The following is a 22,099-nucleotide window of genomic DNA, read 5'->3' as shown; positions in this document are numbered from 1 at the left end:
AGGCTTCATGTTGGGGGTTTGGAAGCACTTTGGGACTTCCGTATCAACTTTTTTTGGAACAAATCTTGAGATCCTGTGGCTTGTGGGGGATACTTTCTATATAGGTTGGACCACTCCAGGCACGCTCGAGATCATTCGCCTTAATTGTTGAAGTTCCTTAGCCATGATCAGGCTTAAACCTGTATCGAGGTCCATAGAGTCAGTGTTAAAGCATTATTATTTACGAAGTTACCAGAATCCTTAGTATTTTGCGTAAGGAAGGTTTCATTGGGATCCTTGGTCACATGAGCTCGCTCGTCAGGAGTTGAACCCCAGACAGGAGCGGTTGTTGGTATTAAGGATCCTATCTCCCGGCGATTACTATAGGATCCCGCGTTGTCAAAGTTTAGGATCCTGGGTTATAGGATCGAGGGTGCAGCTTTCTGAGGTTTGCACATGTCTGTCCTTATTCTTTCCACTTCCTTGAGCACCGTCTTGTTATCCTCTTGTTGCTGAGTCACCTATTGTTCCAGCCTCCTCATCATGGAAAAAATCTCGTTGTTGGAGGCTATTACCGGAGGATCCAAGGATCCTTGAGTAGTGACTGGAGGAGTGTTTTTCTTCGGCACATCAAGAGTCTTTTTGGGAACTCCAGCTAGAGGTGGTGGAAGGTTTTTGGAGGATATGGGAGGAATTGAGGAAGAAGACAGGGTCAATTTTTTAGACATGATTTTCCGAAAGGTTTTGAACACCACAGCCCCACGGTGGGCGCTAAATTGTTTTGATCAAAAAACGAACAATCAATAATCAACCAAATTGTATGAGAGCCTGTGATGTTCAGGGTAAAGCAAGTACAAGATGATGATCAAAGTGACACAAGTCATTTACAAGGAAAGCCTTGATCATTGATAGGATCTCCAGCACAAAACCTTGGGAGGTGATAATGATTACCTGCCTTGATGATTTTATTGATGTAAAATGTTGATTATAAAGATAAATGTGTAAATGTAAGTAAAAGTATCGTAGATGATCTAAGTGTGTGTCTATAGTGTGATGAATACAGGTGTTATTTATAGTCTAATACTAATAACAAGAAGTCCGATATTTCCGGGATCCTCCGAGATCAGCCTATAGACGTTATTTGACTTGGTATTCTGAGTCTTTTGCTTGGTCAAGATGATTCTTCGTTGAGAATAAGTCTTTAGTTGAGTATTTCTGCAAATTAGAGAAAAATAAAGAAAAATATAACTGTTATAGATGTTAGGAAAATAAATGATAATAATCAAGATTCTGAAGTATGTTTAAGGATCCTGAGGCTTTGGAAATATTGAGGATCCTGAATTTAATTTTGGGATCATGGCCCTAACATATATATATATATATATATATATATATATATATATATATATATATATATATATATATATATATATATATATATATATATATATATATATATATATGTATATATATATATATATGTGTGTGTGTGTGTGTGTGTGTGTGTGTGTATGTGTGTGTGTACATATATATATATATAGGAGGGATTCAAATAAGAACGCAAAATGGTTAAAAACCTTAAGAACCATTTTTTAAAATGTTTTCATTATGGTCATTTTGGATAAATACAACATTCATATTGTATAAAGAAAAATTTTCATTCCCTAGTTTACAAACTACTTGCCACTTGTTGTTGGACCACCATCGGATCATCTCAAGATCATCGTCAGACCATTGTCGGACTTACATGAAGTTCTGTAGCATTTTTCTGGTCGTATTCATAGTTTGATAGAACAAACATTGTAGCTCTCATTACTTTGGTAATACTTTTTATTTTTCTAGTCAAAATATACAAAAAAATTAGTAAAAAAAATAGAATTATGTCTTGGAAAATTAAATTTTCTTTTTTTATAAATTATAGTTTTCTTTAAAAAAAATATATTGTGTATAAAAAATATTTTACAGTTTAAAATACAATATACACAGTTTAATAAACATAATAATTTTCTAATACACATTTTAATATTTTAATGCATACATTTATTCATACTTTTTACAAAATATTTATAGAAAATATACAACTTAATATAGTCTATTTTTAGTTTAATACAAAAAATTCACAACATAACATAATACAATTCTTTATACACTAATTCATATATTTAAAGAAGTCGAACTCAAACTCTCCCACCACGATCCGCTACTGCACGTCACCACCAACCACTCGTGCCACTGTCGCAACATCAATTCTTTCCAAATCATATCTATATATAAAATCAATTATTCACAGCTTGAGTACTATTTTCACAGTTTAATAAACCAGCTAATTCACTTATTCATGAGTTTAATGCAAAATATAAACATTAATACATTCTTACATACACAACTTCATTAAAACTTCACAACTTAATACAGTAAATTCACAGTTCAACACAAAATTCATAACTTAATATAATAAAATCACAGTTTAATGCACAAAAAACTTATGCATTCACAATCATATTCTCAACTTAAAACTTACATGTATACCTTCACATATATATGCTATTGTTTCTTTCAAAGTTTATATATACACATATTCACTATTTAAGATTTGTATGCTTTATCTAAAATTAGATTAAATCAAATATGTGTATAATGCTTTTTTCATCTAATATTTCAAAAGCAAATAAAAAATTAATAAAAAAATCACAGTTTAATAAAGTCAATTTACAACTTAATATAATCAATTCATAGTTTACTATAATCAATTTCATAGCTTAATACAGTCAAATCACAGTTCAATACACAAAATTCATAGCTTAATATAATAAATTCAAAGTTTAATACAAAAAATTATACATTAACGACCATATTCTCAACTTAAAAGAAACATTTCAAGACTTTAATTCACAATTTAATACAACAATTTTAGGTCACCTATTCACAATATTTATATCTTAAAACATAATTGATTGTGTTGAAACATTTCACCAAATACATTCTGTGCACCACATAAATTCACAATTTAATAGAGCATTTTATGACTCTCATTCATAGTTTAATAAAACATTTTAAGACTCTCATTCATAGTATTCACAACATAGAAACATATCAATTTACGCATTCACATTAAATAACCTAAACATAACTAAACAATAGTTGAAATATTAAAACATCACAGTTCAAAGCTTAAAAAGACAAAATTCACATTATTCCAGAAAACACTAACATAATAACTCACATTTTAAATTCAATTCACAGCTTAATATCCATAAAACATAAACTATGAATAAAATTTTGATGCAAGTATTATAACGGATAATAAAATAAACATGGACTAACAACGTAATAGCAGAAAAACTATGATTAGCAAAAGTAAACAACAAATAATAGATTAGAACATTAAATTCAGAACGTAACAGAAAGAAAAAACAAAAGTAAACAAAAATCGACATACCTAATGTGTTTCACCAGAGATCAAAGATAAATAGATGGAGGAAATTTGGCAATGTTTCACAAAGCGACGAAGCAGCAAAAGTGGTGCCGGTTGATGGTGGTCTAAGATCTGGTCTCAATCTCATCCAAGCTCCGTTAGATTTCTTTAGATCTTGTGGCAGCTAGGGTTTCAACTATGAATAGCCTTCAAAATAGAGAACACAATCCAAATAAACAAACAATCTTCAGAGGTTTTAGACTTAAAGAGCATGATCTGGAGGGGTAGCAAAGATACAACGGTGATGGAGCATCTGCAGGTGGTAACGTGCCGATGTCGGTGATAATGATAGTTTTACATGTCGGAGGTTCGACGGTGATGTCCAAAAGTCGAATAGAAGGCAGTATCGTCAACGATAATCGGTTTCACCGGAGATCTGATGTAGATCTGGTGAGATATGATGTAGATCTGATGATTTCTGATGTGGATTTAGTGAGATCTAATGCAGATCTATAGATTCACTAAATATCAGAGAAGGCGGTGGTGATTTATGCCGATGAAGGAGATGGCGAAAGCAGAAGTCGTGGAGGAGACGGTGGTGCAGTGGTGTTGTCATAGAGGAGCAGATCTGATGTGGTTATCTGATACAAATCTAAACCTGAAAAAGTGTTAAACACATCAGATCTGATGCATATATGGTGTTGTTTCACCAAAAATCAAAGAGAATCAGATGGTGACGATCTACAACGGTGATGGCGGTCTACAGTGGTGGCAATCTACGACGGCGGCGATCTATGGTTCCGTCCAAGGAATGTGGCGGCAGTGATGGTAGGTGATGATAGTGAGAGGGTTTGTTTTTGAGCTCTTGAAGGTGGGTGTCGGTGTTTGAATGCAAGAAAAAAAAATGATGAGATCTTGATTTCTAGTCTCAAGTTAGGATTGTAACGTTAAAATTTTCAAAAGTACCATCATGCCCTTATTAGTTTTCTGGCATTTATGAAAACTTAAAAAAAATCAAATATTTTGAATTGACAATTATACCTTTAATAATAAGGTAAAAATAATTGTTTTTAGAGTTCTTAACATTTAATATTTATCATTTGATCTTTTACTTATATATATATATATATATATATATATATATATATATATATATATATATATATATATATATAGGTTTAGGTTCTATGGAAAACAAAAAACCCTAAAAATCATAAAAATGCATAAAAAAAAATACTTAAAGATCACAAAACTTTTTTTTGAATTTTTTATGAAAAAACCGCATTTTTTAAATAAATTCGCTGATTTTTTTTTTCAAAAAAAAATTGATTTTTTATTTTTTTTTCAGCGAATTTATTAAAAAACCTGCGAATTTTTTATAAAAAAAAAAAAAGCTTTGTAATCTCTAAGTATTTTTTTTTTTGCATTGTTATGATTTTTAGGGTTTTTTTGTTTTCCAAAAAACCTTTCCATATATATATATATATATATATATATATATATATATATATATATATATACATATATATATATATATATATATATATATATATATATATATATATATATATAGGGTTCGGATACGGTAGGACCTGAAAATTGGTAGGAACCGCGATGACTATTTTCCACCAATCATTACATCAAGAACACAAATGTCAAACCCATTTACTTAGTCGTGACACATTTGTACGTCCGTGGAATATAATACAGACTTGAGGGAATAATCATGTGCGACGAACGTCCATGGAACATCATTTGTATGTGTTTTTATTTTCTTTTTCGTTTTTTTTCGTTTTTATTTATTTATTTTTTTTCTTAAAAAAATCTTTTTTAGGTAATGGTATATTCCGTTTTTATGTTTTTTTTAAACACACTTTCTTTTATTTTTATTTTTATTTTTTAAAAAATATTTAAAAAAAAAATACTTTTTTTGTTTAATATATACTCGGTTTTTCAGTTTTATTTTTATTTTTTTTCTTTTTTTTTTCTTTTCTTTTCTTTTTAATTTTTTTCTTTTTATTTTTTGAACTAAATACTGGTTCGAGTTTGTGATGTTTAAACATTATAAAAAGTTTCGAATCATAAATATATTATGCATCATATATTTTTGGATCATATTAATTTTGATCATAAAAAAATGGATCACAACATATTGAATCATAAAATTTTGGATTATATCATTTTAAATCATAGTAATTTGGATTATATCATTTATAAATCATATGATTTTGGATCATAATATTCAGAATTCAATAAAGTTTTTGTTCAATACAACATTTCGATCATTATATTTTTAGAATCATTTAATTTTGAATTATAAAAGATATAATAATTAAGGATCATAAAATATTTGAATCAAAATATTTATAGATCATAACAAATTAAAGATCATGAACATATTGAACCATATATGTTTTTGAATCATAAATATTTTGAATCATTTCATTTTGGATCATATTATTTTCAACATTTTATTGAACTTTTAAACTTTTAAAAGCAAGTTTGGTATCTAACCAATCTTATTTTCTAAAAATTCTTTTTACAAAGTCATTAGAATAGTGAGTAGAAGTATTTCATAAATTTTTATAATTTTTGAAGAAATTTTTTCAGGATATTTTATAAATATAAAAAATAAAAAAAATATTTTTTCTTTCAAATTTTCATGATTGTACTCATTTTGTAGATAATTACATTTTAAGAATTTTGGTTTTTTAAGATTTTTTTTTCGAAGAAAAAAAAATTATGACCGAAAAACTAAACGGGTGGAAAAAAAACACACCAACTAATAAGGGTTGGAGGCACGTGTCAGAGCCTAGAGATGCCACATGACCGAATGTTTTTTTTCTTCCTTTTTTCTTTAAATCTTTTTTGCTTTTGTCATTTATATCTCGCAAATAATTATCCAAATCCCATATCACCTCCTGAGATTTTGAGTTTTTTGACAATAAATAAAATCACATCTTGGCCGTATACGTCTTCAATCTTAAGGCCAAAAATTATACTCGTGGTTCCTATAGTTTTTTGAGTTCGCATTTGATCATATATATATATATATATATATATATATATATATATATATATATATATATATATATATATATATATATATATATATATATATAGGTTTAGGTTTTATGGAAAACAAAAAAACCCTTAAAAAACCCTAAAAATCATAAAAATGCATAGAAAAAATACTTAGAGATCACAAAAAATATTTTTGAATTTTTTTTATAAAAAATCGCAGGTTTTTGTTAAAATTCGCTAAAAAAATAAATAAAAAATCAAACTTTTTTTTATGTAAAAAAAAAAAATTTCAAAATTTTTTTCACCGATTTGGTATAAAAAGCTGCGATTTTTTCAAAAAAATTTCAAAAAAATGTTTTGTGATCTCTAAGTATTTTTTTATGCATTTTTATGATTTTTAGGGTTTTTTTAGGGTTTTTTTGTTTTCCAAATAACCATTCCCTATATATATATATATATATATATATATATATATATATATATATATATATATATATATATATATATATATATATATATATATATATATATATATATATATATATATATATATATAGGGAGTGGTTATTTAGAAAACAAAAAAACCCTAAAAAACCCTAAAAATCATAAAAATGTATAAAAAAATACTTAGAGATCACAAATCTTTTTTTTGACATTTATTAGCAAAAAATCGCAGGTATTTTTACAAATTCGCTGAAAAAAGATATCGATTTTTTTTGTTTTTTTTGGTTTTTTTTGAAATTTTTTTTTCAGCGAATTTAATGAAAAATTAGCGATTTTTGTACCTATAAAGTCAAAAATAAAATTTGTTATCTCTAAGTATTTTTTTTATGCATTTTTATGATATTTACGGTTTGTTTTAGTGTTTTTTGTTTTCCATAGAACCTAAACACACACATATATATATATATATATATATATATATATATATATATATATATATATATATATATATATATATATATATATATATATATATAAAAGAAGGTTCAAATGAGAACAATTAGGAAATCGAGAATGCGAGAAAAAATTTGGGCCACATACTTCTTTTTGCCACAAAACCCTCCAACGTACCGGCGCGACAGATGAACATACCGGGACGATAGAACAGATAATATTCATATATGAATAAATATATTAATATACGAATATATATTTGTATATTCATATATCAATAATCACTTGAGAATATAGATATACTTATTAATATATGAATATACTTTATGTATTCATATATGAAAATACTTATTCATATATGAATATTAAATTCATCTGTTGTACCGCTACGCTGAAATGTTTTGCGACAAAAAAAAAACATATAGCCCAGATTTGTTCTGGCATTCTCAAATATATAATAGTTCTCATTTCAATATATATATATATATATATATATATATATATATATATATATATATATATATATATATATATATATATATATATATAAGAGACGGTTCACTTGATATTAAAAAAAAATAGAGATGTTGACATTCAACCTCAACCACGTATTTTTCGTTTGCCGCTCTAACGCTCTAACATAATGATAATATCGATGTACGCCTAATCATAAATGATTAGATGATATAGAGGTATAATCATATGTGATTATATATGTATATATGTATATGCTTAATCATAAATGATTACACATATATGTTTGTTTACAGATTGAGTAATCATATATGATTATAACGGTTGGTGGTAGAAGAGAAGATTGGACACTTGTCATGTTGAGGGTTGATTGGACACTTGTCATGTTGAGGGTTGGAGGCACGTGTCAGAGCCTAGAGATGCCACATGACCGAATGTTTTTTTTCTTCCTTTTTTCTTTAAATCTTTTTTGCTTTTGTCATTTATATCTCGCAAATAATTATCCAAATGCCATATCACCTCCTGAGATTTTGAGTTTTTTGACAATAAATAAAATCACATCTTGGCCGTATACGTCTTCAATCTTAAGGCCAAAAATTATACTCGTGGTTCCTATAGTTTTTTGAGTTCGCATTTGATCATATATATATATATATATATATATATATATATATATATATATATATATATATATATATATATATATATATATATATATATATATATATATATATATATATATATATATATAGGTTTAGGTTTTATGGAAAACAAAAAAACCCTAAAAAAACCCTAAAAATCATAAAAATGCATAGAAAAAATACTTAGAGATCACAAAAAATATTTTTGAATTTGTTTTATAAAAAATCACAGGTTTTTGTTAAAATTCGCTAAAAAAATAAATAAAAAATCAAATTTTTTTTTTATGTAAAAAAAAAAAATTTCAAAATTTTTTTCACCGATTTGGTATAAAAAGCTGCGATTTTTTCAAAAAAAATTTCAAAAAAATGTTTTGTGATCTCTAAGTATTTTTTTTTATGCATTTTTATGATTTTTAGGGTTTTTTTAGGGTTTTTTTGTTTTCCAAATAACCATTCCCTATATATATATATATATATATATATATATATATATATATATATATATATATATATATATATATATATATATATATATATATATATATATATATATATATATATATATATATATATATAGGGAGTGGTTATTTAGAAAACAAAAAAACCCTAAAAAACCCTAAAAATCATAAAAATGTATAAAAAAATAGTTAGAGATTTTTTTTGACATTTATTAGCAAAAAATCGCAGGTATTTTTACAAATTCGCTGAAAAAAGGAATCGACTTTTTTTGTTTTTTTTGGTTTTTTTTGAAATTTTTTTTAGCGAATTTAATGAAAAATTAGCAATTTTTGTACGTATAAAGTCAAAAATAAAATTTGTGATCTCTAAGTATTTTTTTTATGTATTTTTATGATATTTACGGTTTGTTTTAGTGTTTTTTGTTTTCCATAGAACCTAAACATATATATATATATATATATATATATATATATATATATATATACATATATATATATATATATATATATATATATATATATATATATATATATATATATATATAAGAAGGTTCAAATAAGAACAATTAGGAAATGCGAGAAAAAATTTGGGCCACATACTTCTTTTTGCCACAAAACCCTCCAACGTACCGGCGCGACAGATGAACATACCGGGACGATAGAATAATCACTTGAGAATATGAATATACTTATTAATATATGAATATACTTTATGGATTCATATATGAAAATACTTACTCATATATGAATATTAAATTCATCTGTTGTACCGCTACGCTGAAATGTTTTGCGACAAAAAAAAAACATATAGCCCAGATTTGTTCTGGCATTCTCAAATATATAATAGTTCTCATTTCAATATATATATATATATATATATATATATATATATATATATATATATATATATATATATATATATATATATATATATATATATATATATATATATATATATAAAAGAGACGGTTCACTTGATATTAAAAAAAAATAGAGATGTTGAGATTCAACCTCAACCACGTATTTTTCGTTTGCCGCTCTAACGCTCTAACATACCGATAATATCGATGTACGCCTAATCATAAATGATTAGATGATATAGAGGTATAATCATATGTGATTATATATGTATATATGTATATGCTTAATCATAAATGATTACACATATATGTTTGTTTACAAATTGAGTAATCATATATGATTATAACGGTTGGTGGTAAAAGAGAAGATGATGGCAGAGGTGAAAGTGGTATAAGTGACGGATGTGACACTAGTAGGGTCGGCTGGTGGCAGAGGTGGTGGTAATGGTGCTGGCGGTGGCGGTTGTTGTGGTGGATAAGTTGGCGGAAGTGTAAGGAACGAGCAATGCTATATAATCATTGATAATTATAACTAACCTGCGGCGCTGGTACGCCTGACGGTTAGAGCGACAGCTATGAATTATTTGGCTGAGATTGAATTTTTAGATCTCTGTTTTATTTTGAATTCAACAAAACATATATATATATATATATATATATATATATATATATATATATATATATATATATATATATATATATACACACGTTTAGGTTCATTTGAAACCATGTTTATTTTGTGAGACCGTGAGACGCAATCTAAAATTAATTTTAAATGCAAAATAAAAGGAAAAATCCTAAAATTCTTTTTTTAATTATTATTTTCGTTATTTTCTTTACCTAAAATTTTTTTTAAAAAAAATAATAAAAAAATTACCTTTTTTTTTTGTAAAATACGTGAAATATTTTAATAGAATATTACACTGTAAATATTTTAATGTGATTTTTAGAATGTTAGAATATTCTTGTATTCTAGTAGATTTGTTAGATATGTAATATATATTCTAATATTTTACTAGAGTATTCTAATATTTTATTAAAATATTTATCAGAAATATCAAAAGAACGGTAATTTTTTTATTTATTATTTATTATTTTTTTATTTTTAATTAAATTTTTTTTTGATAAAATTAGTGACGAAAATAATATTTTAAAAAAAATTTTCAAAAATTTTCAATTATTTCACATTTAATTTCTTTTTGTTTAATCTAAAAAATGAGTGTTTAAGATTGCTTCTCCCTCTCACAAAATATTATGATCTCACATGAAACTAACACTAGTGTATATATATATATATATAAACAAATAAATAAACAAAAGAATTGTGTTGAGTACAAAAGAGGGTGTTCAAGAACAGCGACTGCTTCAGCCTCTCTCTCTCTCTCTCTCTCTATATATATATATATATATATATATATATATATATATATATATATATATATATATATATATATTTCGGAATCTATACATGATTTTTAAGATATTAACGTCTAACCGGTGATATCAAATACGCTAAAATATTTATTTAGTATATAGTCATATATTTGACAAAGTAGTTCGTCTCTTTCTCTCTCTATCGAGAAGGCGATTGCAGAGAGAATACTCAGTACTGTAAAAGAGAAAGAAAAGGAGGGAGAGAGAGAGAGAGAGTGAGAGAGTGAATTCAAGAACGACGAAAACGATATCTGAGAGCTTTGCTTCCTGCCTCTCTTTTTCACCAGACATAAGAGGTTAGGTTAGTATAGTATTCATTCTTTTCAATTCATAAAAAGTCGCAGAGTTTTTTATTTTATCTTTGTTTTAATTTATCAGATTTGACAAACCTATCAAGGAACACCCATTTGATGCTTTCTGTTTTACCTCCTTTTTTTGTCTTTAATCTCTCTCATCATTAATCTATGTCGAATATAGGGTCTGAAGTCAGATGAAGATGACATCGATGTTCAAGAACATCGTAGTGATATGGAAGTAGTAAAATCAAAAGCACTTGAGGAGAAGGTACTACTACCTTTTGAATTCTATGTCACAAGATTATATCTTCAATTTCTCACATGGGTTCGAGAGATCGTCGGCTCAAGACCAGATCCGGCGGGATAAGCTGAGGGTGCAAGGTTTTGAGCCACCACCGCCGTCACTCGTCGGCTTACACGGAGTGGATGAGGGACACGGTGGATTACCGGCTGTTTATGAGTCTGGAGCTGGGATGTTATCGGAGATGTTCAATCTCCCAACCGGTGGATTCAACTCCGCCTCTGAGTTGTTGGTAAACCAGATAAATTACCAACACCACCACCGTAACCAGCGGCCAACCACCGCCAGAGATTGGTATGGTAACAGTGCTCAAGCCATGCAACTTTTCTTGACGAACCCATCACATGAATCTCCTTCTTCAGAGTCACCTTCTCACCATCATCATAATCACCATAATCCTTCATCATCTTCAACTCTTCACATGTTGATGCCGAACAATGTCCCATCTGCCAATTCTACCCTTCACCATCAACAAAGCTTCGGTAGTAGCACAGGAACTGGTCAAGGGCATTTTGGTCCATCCACTCAATTCACATGGGTACCTCCTGGTGGTACATCACATGAAGGTGAAGGCGTCGGTGGAGTCGAAGGTCTTTCACTATCATTATCTTCCACTTTACAGCACCTGGAAGCAGCTAAAGTTGAGGACTTGAGAATTGGTGATGATTCCGCCGCCGCCGGAATGTTATACTTCAATCAAGTAGGCGGCGGTGAGGGTGGCGATCCTTACCGGAATTTACATATTCAAGGAGGAGGTGGGGTTATGAGTCAAACCCACCATCCGATCCATATCGGATTCGGATCCTCATCGTTGGGAGTTGTCAAAGTGCTGCGAAATTCTAGATATGTGAAGGCAGCTCAAGATTTACTTGAAGAATTTTGTAGCGTCGGAAGAGGTCAGTTCAAGAAAAACAAATCCGGGTCAAAACATAATAATCCAAATCAGAATCCGACCAACAGTGGCGGAGGAGGTGGCGTTGGTGGTGGCGCATCTTCTTCTTCCTCAAAAGATCTCCCTCCTTTGTCATCTACTGAGAGAATTGAACATCAAAGACGCAAGGTCAAACTTTCTTCCATGCTTGATGAAGTAAGCAAAATCTCTCTCTCTCTCTCTCTCTCTCTCTCTCTCTCTCTCTCTCTCTCTCTCTCTCTCTCTCTCTCTCTCTCTCTCTCTCTCTCTCTCTCTCTCTCTCTCTCTCTCTCTCTCTCCAGAAAATCAACTGGGGCCGGCACAACATTCCGGCGACTACTGGTAGTATGTCGACAAAAGCCGGCCAAAACAAAATAGGTTTTCACTGACAGAATATGCTAACATCATTACTTTTCTTAATTTTTTAAGTTCAGTTATAAATATAATGAGTCTATTTCATTTCGATTTGGTAAAACGTGACAGGCTCCATACATACTATAATCGTCATCTATGATTAAAGAATTAGGGTTCTAGCTTCTCAAATCATTATAACCTCATTGTCTTTTTCTTTTTTTTTTCTTTTTTTTTAAATCATACCCATTATTGTAAAATTAGTAAATTTCTTTATATTATAATAAATAACAACTTCATAATATTTTATTCAATAAACGTAATCTAAAGTCTAAACAATTAATCATAGGAAGTATTGAGAGATAAAAAAAATCCAACATCAAGAAACACAACAAATCTTGTTTCCATTATCATCAATATAGATTCTTTCCTAATAAACAAATACGACATGCTTTTTGACATTTGTCGTTATTATATCAAATGCAGGTAGATCGGAGATACAACCACTATTGTGAACAGATGCAAATTGTGGTGAATTCATTTGATTTAGTTATGGGGTTTGGGGCAGCAGTTCCATACACAGCTTTAGCTCAAAAAGCCATGTCTCGTCATTTTCGTTGTCTAAAAGACGCCATAGCTGCTCAATTGAAATACAGCTGTGAAGTATTAGGAGAAAAAGACGCAGGTTCTTCTGGTGTCACAAAAGGTGAAACACCAAGGCTTAAATTATTGGAACAAAGCCTAAGACAACAAAGAGCATTTCATCAAATGGGGATGATGGAACAAGAAGCATGGAGGCCTCAAAGAGGTTTGCCTGAACGATCTGTCAACATTTTAAGAGCTTGGCTTTTCGAGCACTTTTTACACCCGTAAGTCTTTTCTAGTTTTCTTCATTCTGCTTTATGTTATAAAGATAATTAAACTACAGTTAAAAGAATATGATTAGACATGGAAACTTTACTTTTCAGTTGTTTTATAACTCTCGTTACAGTTATCCAACAATTATTAGCAATGGATGCTAATGATGAGGTCATAAATTAGAAAGATTAAGATGCGTGTGTGTTGTTGAAAGCTTTTATTACTTTCTTAAAATATAAAGTAGTGGTGAGTGTGTGTATAAGTGTGATTGTCGACCGATGCCTTTTTAAACCTACTACCTATTAAAACACCATTAAGTCAAAAGTTGACTGTTTCTTTACTGAAAAGCAACTATATATACAACTTAACACTTCTCTCACTTGAAATTATCGATTGCATATAGACATATACGTAATAATCAATACAAAATGAATTGGAAGAAAGTTTTATGCGTAAATTAACAGTGCTGAAAATGATCCTCAGGTATCCAAGTGATGCTGATAAACATCTTTTGTCTCGACAAACAGGATTGTCCAGAAATCAGGTTTGTTCGTACTCAACTTCCCATCTATCCCTCTCATATATATATATATATATATATATATATATATATATATATATATATATATATATATATATATATATGTATATACACACACACACGTGTATAAGCTTACCATATTGATAATGAAATCTGAACAATGCTCATAAAGAATAGGAGAAATTAAATAGAACAGAAATAAATCACTGATAAGAAAAGCCATTATTAGTAAGTTAATCCGTCACTTTCTTCCGAGAAATTGGCTTTGCATGAATTATTGTTTTATTAATATATATTTCTATTATTTGGTTTCCATTAATACTTCAAGATTGTATATATGTCCAAAGGATAAATATTTGTTAATGTTTATATAAGATAGTAGGAAGGTGATAATTATAAAATTGGTTTACTAGATTTATCAAAATTTGATTTTAGAACTCCTTGTTCTAACAATTCATATTTCATTGGTTTAATTAAACATTACAGTGTTGGCGAATTTAAAAAGTATATTAACAATCGAATTGATAACCAAACACAATTATTAAAACATAATATCCTTTTATATTACAAAACTAATAATTTGATACACTAACATTTATATTTTATTAAAATTTATTATATTTATAAATTATTCATCTAAATCAATATTTCAAGATTAATGAAACAAGAAAATATACCTACCGGCTACAAGAGAACATCCAACACTCCTACGAAAGTTCCAAATGTTTGTTCAAAATTATTAAAATAATCTTTATTTGTCAGACACGGATTCCATTCTTAAAAAATGTGAGAGTTTAAATCCCAAGCTAAGTTAGTATTTTGTTTGTCAGCAATCCCTATTATATTACCTTCTTGTTCTTCATCTTTTACTTTTAATTACAGTTGTGAACTTTTGTGAACTATTATCTAGATTTAAAGAAATATATTTGGTACGTTTATAAAAGACAACAATCCTTTCAACAACAAATAATAAAAAAATAGACTAGGGTTAGTACCAAAAAAAGAGAGGCTGTTGCACCTGTGAATAGTGAAGAAGACAGTACATCTAATTGATCGAAGTACAGTTGAGACAAGACGTGTGATTTCATTTTACAGCTTATCTGCACAATGCAACTGTGTGAGTAATTGTATACATGAAATATTTGCTTTCTCGTGCTTCTCTTGTCTATAACCATTTTGCCTTTGCTTAAATGTTTAATTCATTTAGTGCACAACCTTCAAATCCCAATTGGAATAATCTTTACATAAATATGTTATTTGTATGAAACGTCGTGTTAATTTGAGACACAAAGTATTTCATTAATGAAAATATATTGATTTTCAGAAACACGCTTTCTTGTAGAATTTAAAATACTAGCATATAATTTGATAACGTAATCTAGTTCGACCAAACACGATGTGACATACCACCTAGGTGAATACTTTACTTGGCTTAAGACAGGTCATGTTGTATTTAATTAAGTGTATATTTAATTTGACCTTATCATTTACAAAATAATCCAAACAAAAATAAGTAAATTCTTATACATTATATAAAAATTCAAGTTATCTAAAGAAAATACAAATTGTATCATTGTATGAGACCAAATTCACGGAAAACAGTAGGGTTGAAGTTTATTAGGTTTAAAGATTTTTTTTTTTTCAATGACATGACTATTATTATATTATTTATTTGTTTATATGTGTTGTGTATTAAGTTGCATGTGTATATGTAACAAATACCTTTTTACACCCTCTTTATTTCTTTGTATATAAACATATAATCACTCTCTCTCTCTCTCTCTCTATATATATATATATATATATATATATATATATATATATATATATATATATATATATATATAATTTGCATGAAATTGGAGGGAGATGAAGAGTGGGAAAGCAACATTGGCTTTATCATAAAGTCAGAATAAAATGACTGTTGGAGTCAGAAGTCTTACTCAATGGACAGTTTATGATGACAATATACATGTCTATCGTACCATAGTCTTTTAATCTTGTATATCCAACGTACGTCGGTGTTTTACATAATATATACGTGCTTTTCTATCATTGTACTACTTGTTTCTTCTTGTGTACATATATATTATTCACAACTCATCCATAGGTCACTAGATCCTTGATAGTTTGTCACTTTATCTGGCCGGAAGGCCTAAAGTATGCTAATTTTATTTGAAAAGTATGTTTTCTATGACCCTTCTATATACTTGTTGGACAAGAGTACGTGCCCTATATCAGGAAAAATAATAATTTTTAGTTTTAGTTTCTTTTTTTATGTATCATAGAAAACAGAGAACCCGAACAACTTGAATTCACATATGATGCTCAGTCGTAAATGATAATTAGACTGAATACACTTACGTTGATTGGATTAAAAATCCAAATCTTATTTCTTGTAATTAGTAAATATTGGGACAAACTCCTTGTTAGTCTTTCGTATCAATAAATATTGGGTTGGTTGTACAAAAAATAATAATCAAAGCATTTAATGTAATGTAGCATAGGATATAATATATAATGTCCTTTTTATGATTACATTTCTACTAAATATTTCAACTTATAAAAATATGCTAATTTATTTATTGTGAAATGAAGTAAATAAACCTCAAAATAGTAAATGCATAAAACTAACTGAGATTTGGGATTCAATTCATGTATGGATTTTTGTATATTAATTTAGGCTAATAAAAACAAAAAATAGTGTATTAAAAAACAAAACTCTAAGCCATTAATTAGTTTATTTATATTTATTGGGATCTGGTTTGGTCATACTCATACATGTCATGGTCATATCATAATGGTTTGTTTAATGGTATTTTTGTGTGTGTCTGTGTGTGTTTTGCAGGTGTCGAACTGGTTCATAAATGCAAGGGTCCGGTTGTGGAAACCCATGGTGGAGGAAATGTACCAACAAGAAAGCAAAGAAGAGGGTGAACATCACCCAGATGACGACGACGACGACCAAGATGAAGAAAATAAGTTAGAAACGAGCATTAATTACAATAATCAAAACAAAAATGGACCCCCATCATCTTCTTCCTCTTCTGCACTTGCACAAACTCCGATGCCACCACCTCCTCCTCCTCCTTCGACATACACCACCACTTCCACAGCGACACCTGCAAAAAGATCCGAAATCAATGACCCTGAAAACGACCCATCAGTGCTTGCAATCAATACACAAAATTGCTTCTCGGAAAACCAAGCTACTGCCATGTCCTACTCTTACACTCCTATCAATATCACCTCAACTACCACCGGAAACACTTCCACCACCCCACAATCTTTTCCGGTCACACTTGATGCTGATACATGCCGACGTGGCAGCATGCCAGCTGGCGATGATGCTACTGAGATTGGCTCAACACTTATAAGATTTGGGACCACTGCTGGTGACGTGTCACTCACTCTAGGGCTACGACACGCCGGAAACCTACCGGAGAAGACTTCTTTTTCAGTTAGAGACTTTGGTGGGTGTTAAATTATTACATGTCTATAAGGTACTTAGTAATTTAAAATAATTTTTTAGGCCATTATTATACCATGAAGCTCATAAAATTTCTTTCTTCTTTTTATTTTTATATTTTATTCAAGTAAAACACCAAAGATAAAATTTTACATCATAAAGGTTGTATTGTGTTGATAGAGCATTTTATTGGGGCCTAGTCTAATTGTATAGTACGTACCTTGTATATTTTCCTCTTATTTTGCTCATGTAATAAACTTCTACTCTTGGTTTTTCTTATTATATAAAATAATTATGCAAAAATCTATTTAAATTGGAATGTTATGTTATTTAAAAAGATACATGTATGTTGTCACATAATATTACAGGCAAAGATACACGTAACAGAACAAGAATCATCTCAACAAGCAAGATCAAGGATTAGCGACATACCGAAGTTGTTAAGATGTCTAAATCTAAGTTGCAATTTACTTAGAAAAAATATGAAAATTTAAGAAATTTTTTTATGGTTTCCATAATCTTAGTTGTCCTAATAATTAATCAGTGGTTGATCGGTCCTGATTCTGATACATGATTATGATATATACAAACGAAAGCAAGCTCGTGCAGACATTCGTTTATGCCCCATAATATGAGATTAAGTATTTGCAGTTTTTCTTATTTGCAGTTTTTCTTATGTGAATATGTCTTTCAAATATAAAGGGTATTTGTAATCTCATTGAATAAAGGGTTGCCATGATATTTTATTATAGGTAAGTGAAAATGACTTTCTTGAACCGAGAAGACCTCAAAATCCACCATTTTTGGTTAAGCGTTTACATCCTTTTGATGTTATCTTGATTCATATTTCAAAACAAATTGATTTTACTTGTTATCACTCTATTTTGATATAGTGTTCTTGTGATGTTCAATCTTACGTTAGTAAACTCAATTTCCTGAATCAAGAAAACAGCACCTGTTTGATTAAACCGAACCCTAACGCTTTGTCAAACAAGAAAAAGTAACTTTGTAGTTGCAAAGTAATAAAAGTTTCGACAATAAGGCAAAAATTTTAGATGCTTGTTGTGTAATGAGGATCAAGTTGACTTAAGACATTCATAACGCATTGAACTTCATGTATTGTATCAATATATTGCTACATTATCATTCTATATTACAAAAACTCTATTAATTTATTCCTACAATGCATTGAACTCTACAAAGTTTAATGAAACATATTTAAATATCTATTTAAGTATTTGAAAACGTTTTTTTTTTCAAATGCAAGTGTTCACTGACGATTAAACTTTAAATCAATTAAATATAGATATATCAATATGGTATCTCATAATGATTGAGTTTCATCCACGGAATAACAATAGGTTTGCCGAACTCATTCAACTTTCTCATCAAATACCTTAACTCTTTCCACTAAATTCATATAGAAGTGTGAAATGGACTTTGACCTAGTGGTACTAAGGTGTTTAAAAAAGTGTCATTCCCCTAAAATGCATAAGTCATGTTATGAAAAAAATATATATAGTTTAGGAGTAAAATTTAGTGGTTATATGCAATGTGTTTTCCATTTAAAAAAAATCATAATAAAAGTATATCACAAAATAGGTTGGGGATTAATGGTTATCTTTCGTTATTGGTGTTGCTTAAATGTCCTTAGGTTTGTTTTGGTGTTGCCTTTGGCTAGCTTTGTTTTGTTTTATTGGAAATACTTAAAAAAAAAAAGTACCACTTGATATAAGAAAATCAAATAAATTTTATAATTAAAATTGAATAAATATAAATAGGGAATAAACAAAAAATTGAGGTTAAATTAGCGAAGTTTGGCTTAACTGGTGCGCAATCGCCTTCGCAACTTTGTTAATAGCTTTCTGTCCATATAAAATGGGTTTCCATACTTTTGAAATGTTAATAGCTTTATGTCCATATAAAATGGGTTTCCAAATTAAACTTTTGAAGGATAACATGCTATGGTCGTTTGAAGTAAATTGCGACTCTTTCTACCCTTTTAACAATGTCCCATTTATCCATAAAAAAAGCTATAAAAAAACTCTACTATGTTCTCGATATGCTATCATGGATTGTTGGTCATCGGTCTATCGTGCTTTATATGTTGCCCTCTAGTTTGTTGCGATTTGTCTTTTAATAAAATTTCCTCAGTTAAAAAAAACATAGGTAAATCGTAAACATAGGTAAATCGTGTGGTGCCGGTGTTTTGTGCAATCACCTTCGAAACTTGTTAATGGCTTTTTGTCCATATAAAATGGATTTCCAAACTTCTGAAAGATCACATGTTATGGTGGTTTACTGGCTTGAAGTAAGTTGCTACTCTTTCTACCCTATTAACATTGTCCCACTTATCTATTAAAAAAACTCTACTAAGTTCTCGATATGTTGTGATGGATTGCTTGTCATTGGTCTATCGTGCTTTATATGTTGCCCTCTAGTTCGTTGCAAGTTCTTTTTTAATAAAATTTCCTTAGTTAAAAAATATATACGTAAATCGTGTGGTTCCAGGTTTTTTTTTTTTATTTTTATTTTTATTTTTATTTTTTTTATCAATCACATGATATAGTGATTTTTATTAGTCATTTGATTTAGATGATGATTATTGGTTAAGTGTAAAACTTCGAATGTTGGCTGTACATGTCAAAAACAAAATTGTTCTTACAAAAGACAATTGCTCATTTGTATTATATCTTCGATTTATTGGATATCATCAAGGAATTCTCCTCGTGAATTGACCAATGCGGGACACCAAAATTATATATTTAAACTAGGTTTAAATCCGTGGAAACCACAGTGTGAGAAAGAAAAACATTATTGATAATTTTAAATTATAATAATTAATCAAAGATTTTCTAAAATATTATTAATTTACAAAGATAGAAGTTTTTTCCTATACATTTATAATGATTACTTAAAATTATTATATATATATATATATATATATATATATATATATATATATATATATATATATATATATATATATATATATATATATATATATATATATATATATATATCGTTAGAATATGTGTGTAACTATATATTTTTAAGAGATCTCTATTTTTAATTAGACTTGATCAAGACCTAACATATCTAGATTAAGGTACCCTAGGCATCATCACTTTACAAGTTAATGTATACTAATGGCCCTAAAGAAATCCTCAAGGTTTTCTTTTGCTTTTCTTTTTTCTCAATAGCAAAGTAGGCGTCTGTCAGTGTCTTTTTTCACATAAAAATCACTTGACAGGTTGTTGTAAATACGTTTGTAACCATGTGTGATTGTGTGTTTAATTTGAGAAAGTTTGAGGTAGAAATTCTTGCCCCATAATCCTTAATCACTCCTACAAGTTGATAATGGTTTCTGATTTATGTAATTTAGTTGCGGGACGAAAATGACTCAAGTTACATCGCCTTGGCAACTTCACAATTTTTTAACTTGTCACAATTGCTTTCAAGAATGATAATCAGATTGATTTAGCTTCACTCTGATTTCTTGACGTATTTTGGAATACCATTTAAACGCTTACAATACATACTTTCATTAATATATGTTTAGATACTATATATAAATATCAGTTAATATGATCTGAAGACAGATAAAATATATGGTAATTTTCAGGTTTCTTATTACTATAGACATCTGACAGATGATGATCTACGGGCAACAGCAATGAGCAGATCATAAATCTAAGCATTTCGATTCAGAATGGTTTTTTTGTCTTGTTCAATGTCTTCTATCTTTAATGCCACATATCTACTTGTATTTTGTGGGTCCTTTTGGTCTCTACGCATTGGGTTCTTATGAGTGTTTTGATAAAGACGAAATTTGCAGGGAGAGAGAGAGAGAGAGAGAGAGAGAGAGAGAGAGAGAGAGAGAGAGAGAGAGAGAGATGACAATGGCAATGGACATTTTGTTGATTCCAGCAGGTTATACTATGGCCCTCCTTGATGGAGACATTCTAACCCTCCTTTATTTTTGTTTGATCATCTTTTTCCTAGTGGCAAATCTAGTTTATGTATTATTGCCATAATGATTGATATATTATATACATTGACAATGTAAAAGTTATCATCTTTGAAATGAAAAATTAACAAATATCAGAGTAGATGTGGATATATATAATGTTTTCTTTGCTTAAAAAACATAAGAACATTATAAGTGCTATAATATTGTTTATGGCTATC

General features: G+C 28.9%; 1 protein-coding gene across 2 annotated transcripts; it reads left to right on the top strand.

Annotated features, from left to right (window-relative positions):
* Positions 1 to 11,251: 11,251 nt before the first annotated feature.
* LOC145167010 (BEL1-like homeodomain protein 2) lies at positions 11,252 to 18,221 on the top strand. 2 transcript variants are annotated; one of them, XM_079086084.1, is made up of 5 exons: positions 11,252 to 11,478; positions 11,660 to 12,866; positions 13,527 to 13,909; positions 14,382 to 14,442; positions 17,288 to 18,221. In XM_079086084.1, exons 2-5 carry the CDS (start codon positions 11,769 to 11,771, stop codon positions 17,921 to 17,923), a joined length of 2,178 nt encoding a protein of 725 aa, XP_078942210.1. In that variant the 5' UTR covers positions 11,252 to 11,478; positions 11,660 to 11,768; the 3' UTR covers positions 17,924 to 18,221. The 2 variants fall into 2 exon arrangements, with proteins under 2 accessions (XP_078942210.1, XP_078942209.1); XM_079086083.1 differs by having other exon boundaries at positions 11,252 to 11,483.
* Positions 18,222 to 22,099: the final 3,878 nt, after the last annotated feature.

Source organism: Lactuca virosa, chromosome 3 (assembly GCF_052849685.1).
Source record: "Lactuca virosa cultivar CGN04683 chromosome 3, Lactuca_virosa_CGN04683_v6, whole genome shotgun sequence".
In the NCBI taxonomy this organism is placed as follows: domain Eukaryota; kingdom Viridiplantae; phylum Streptophyta; class Magnoliopsida; order Asterales; family Asteraceae; genus Lactuca; species Lactuca virosa.
The sequence above is the reverse complement of the archived record's forward strand: the minus strand, read 5'-3'. Positions and strand labels throughout refer to the sequence as shown.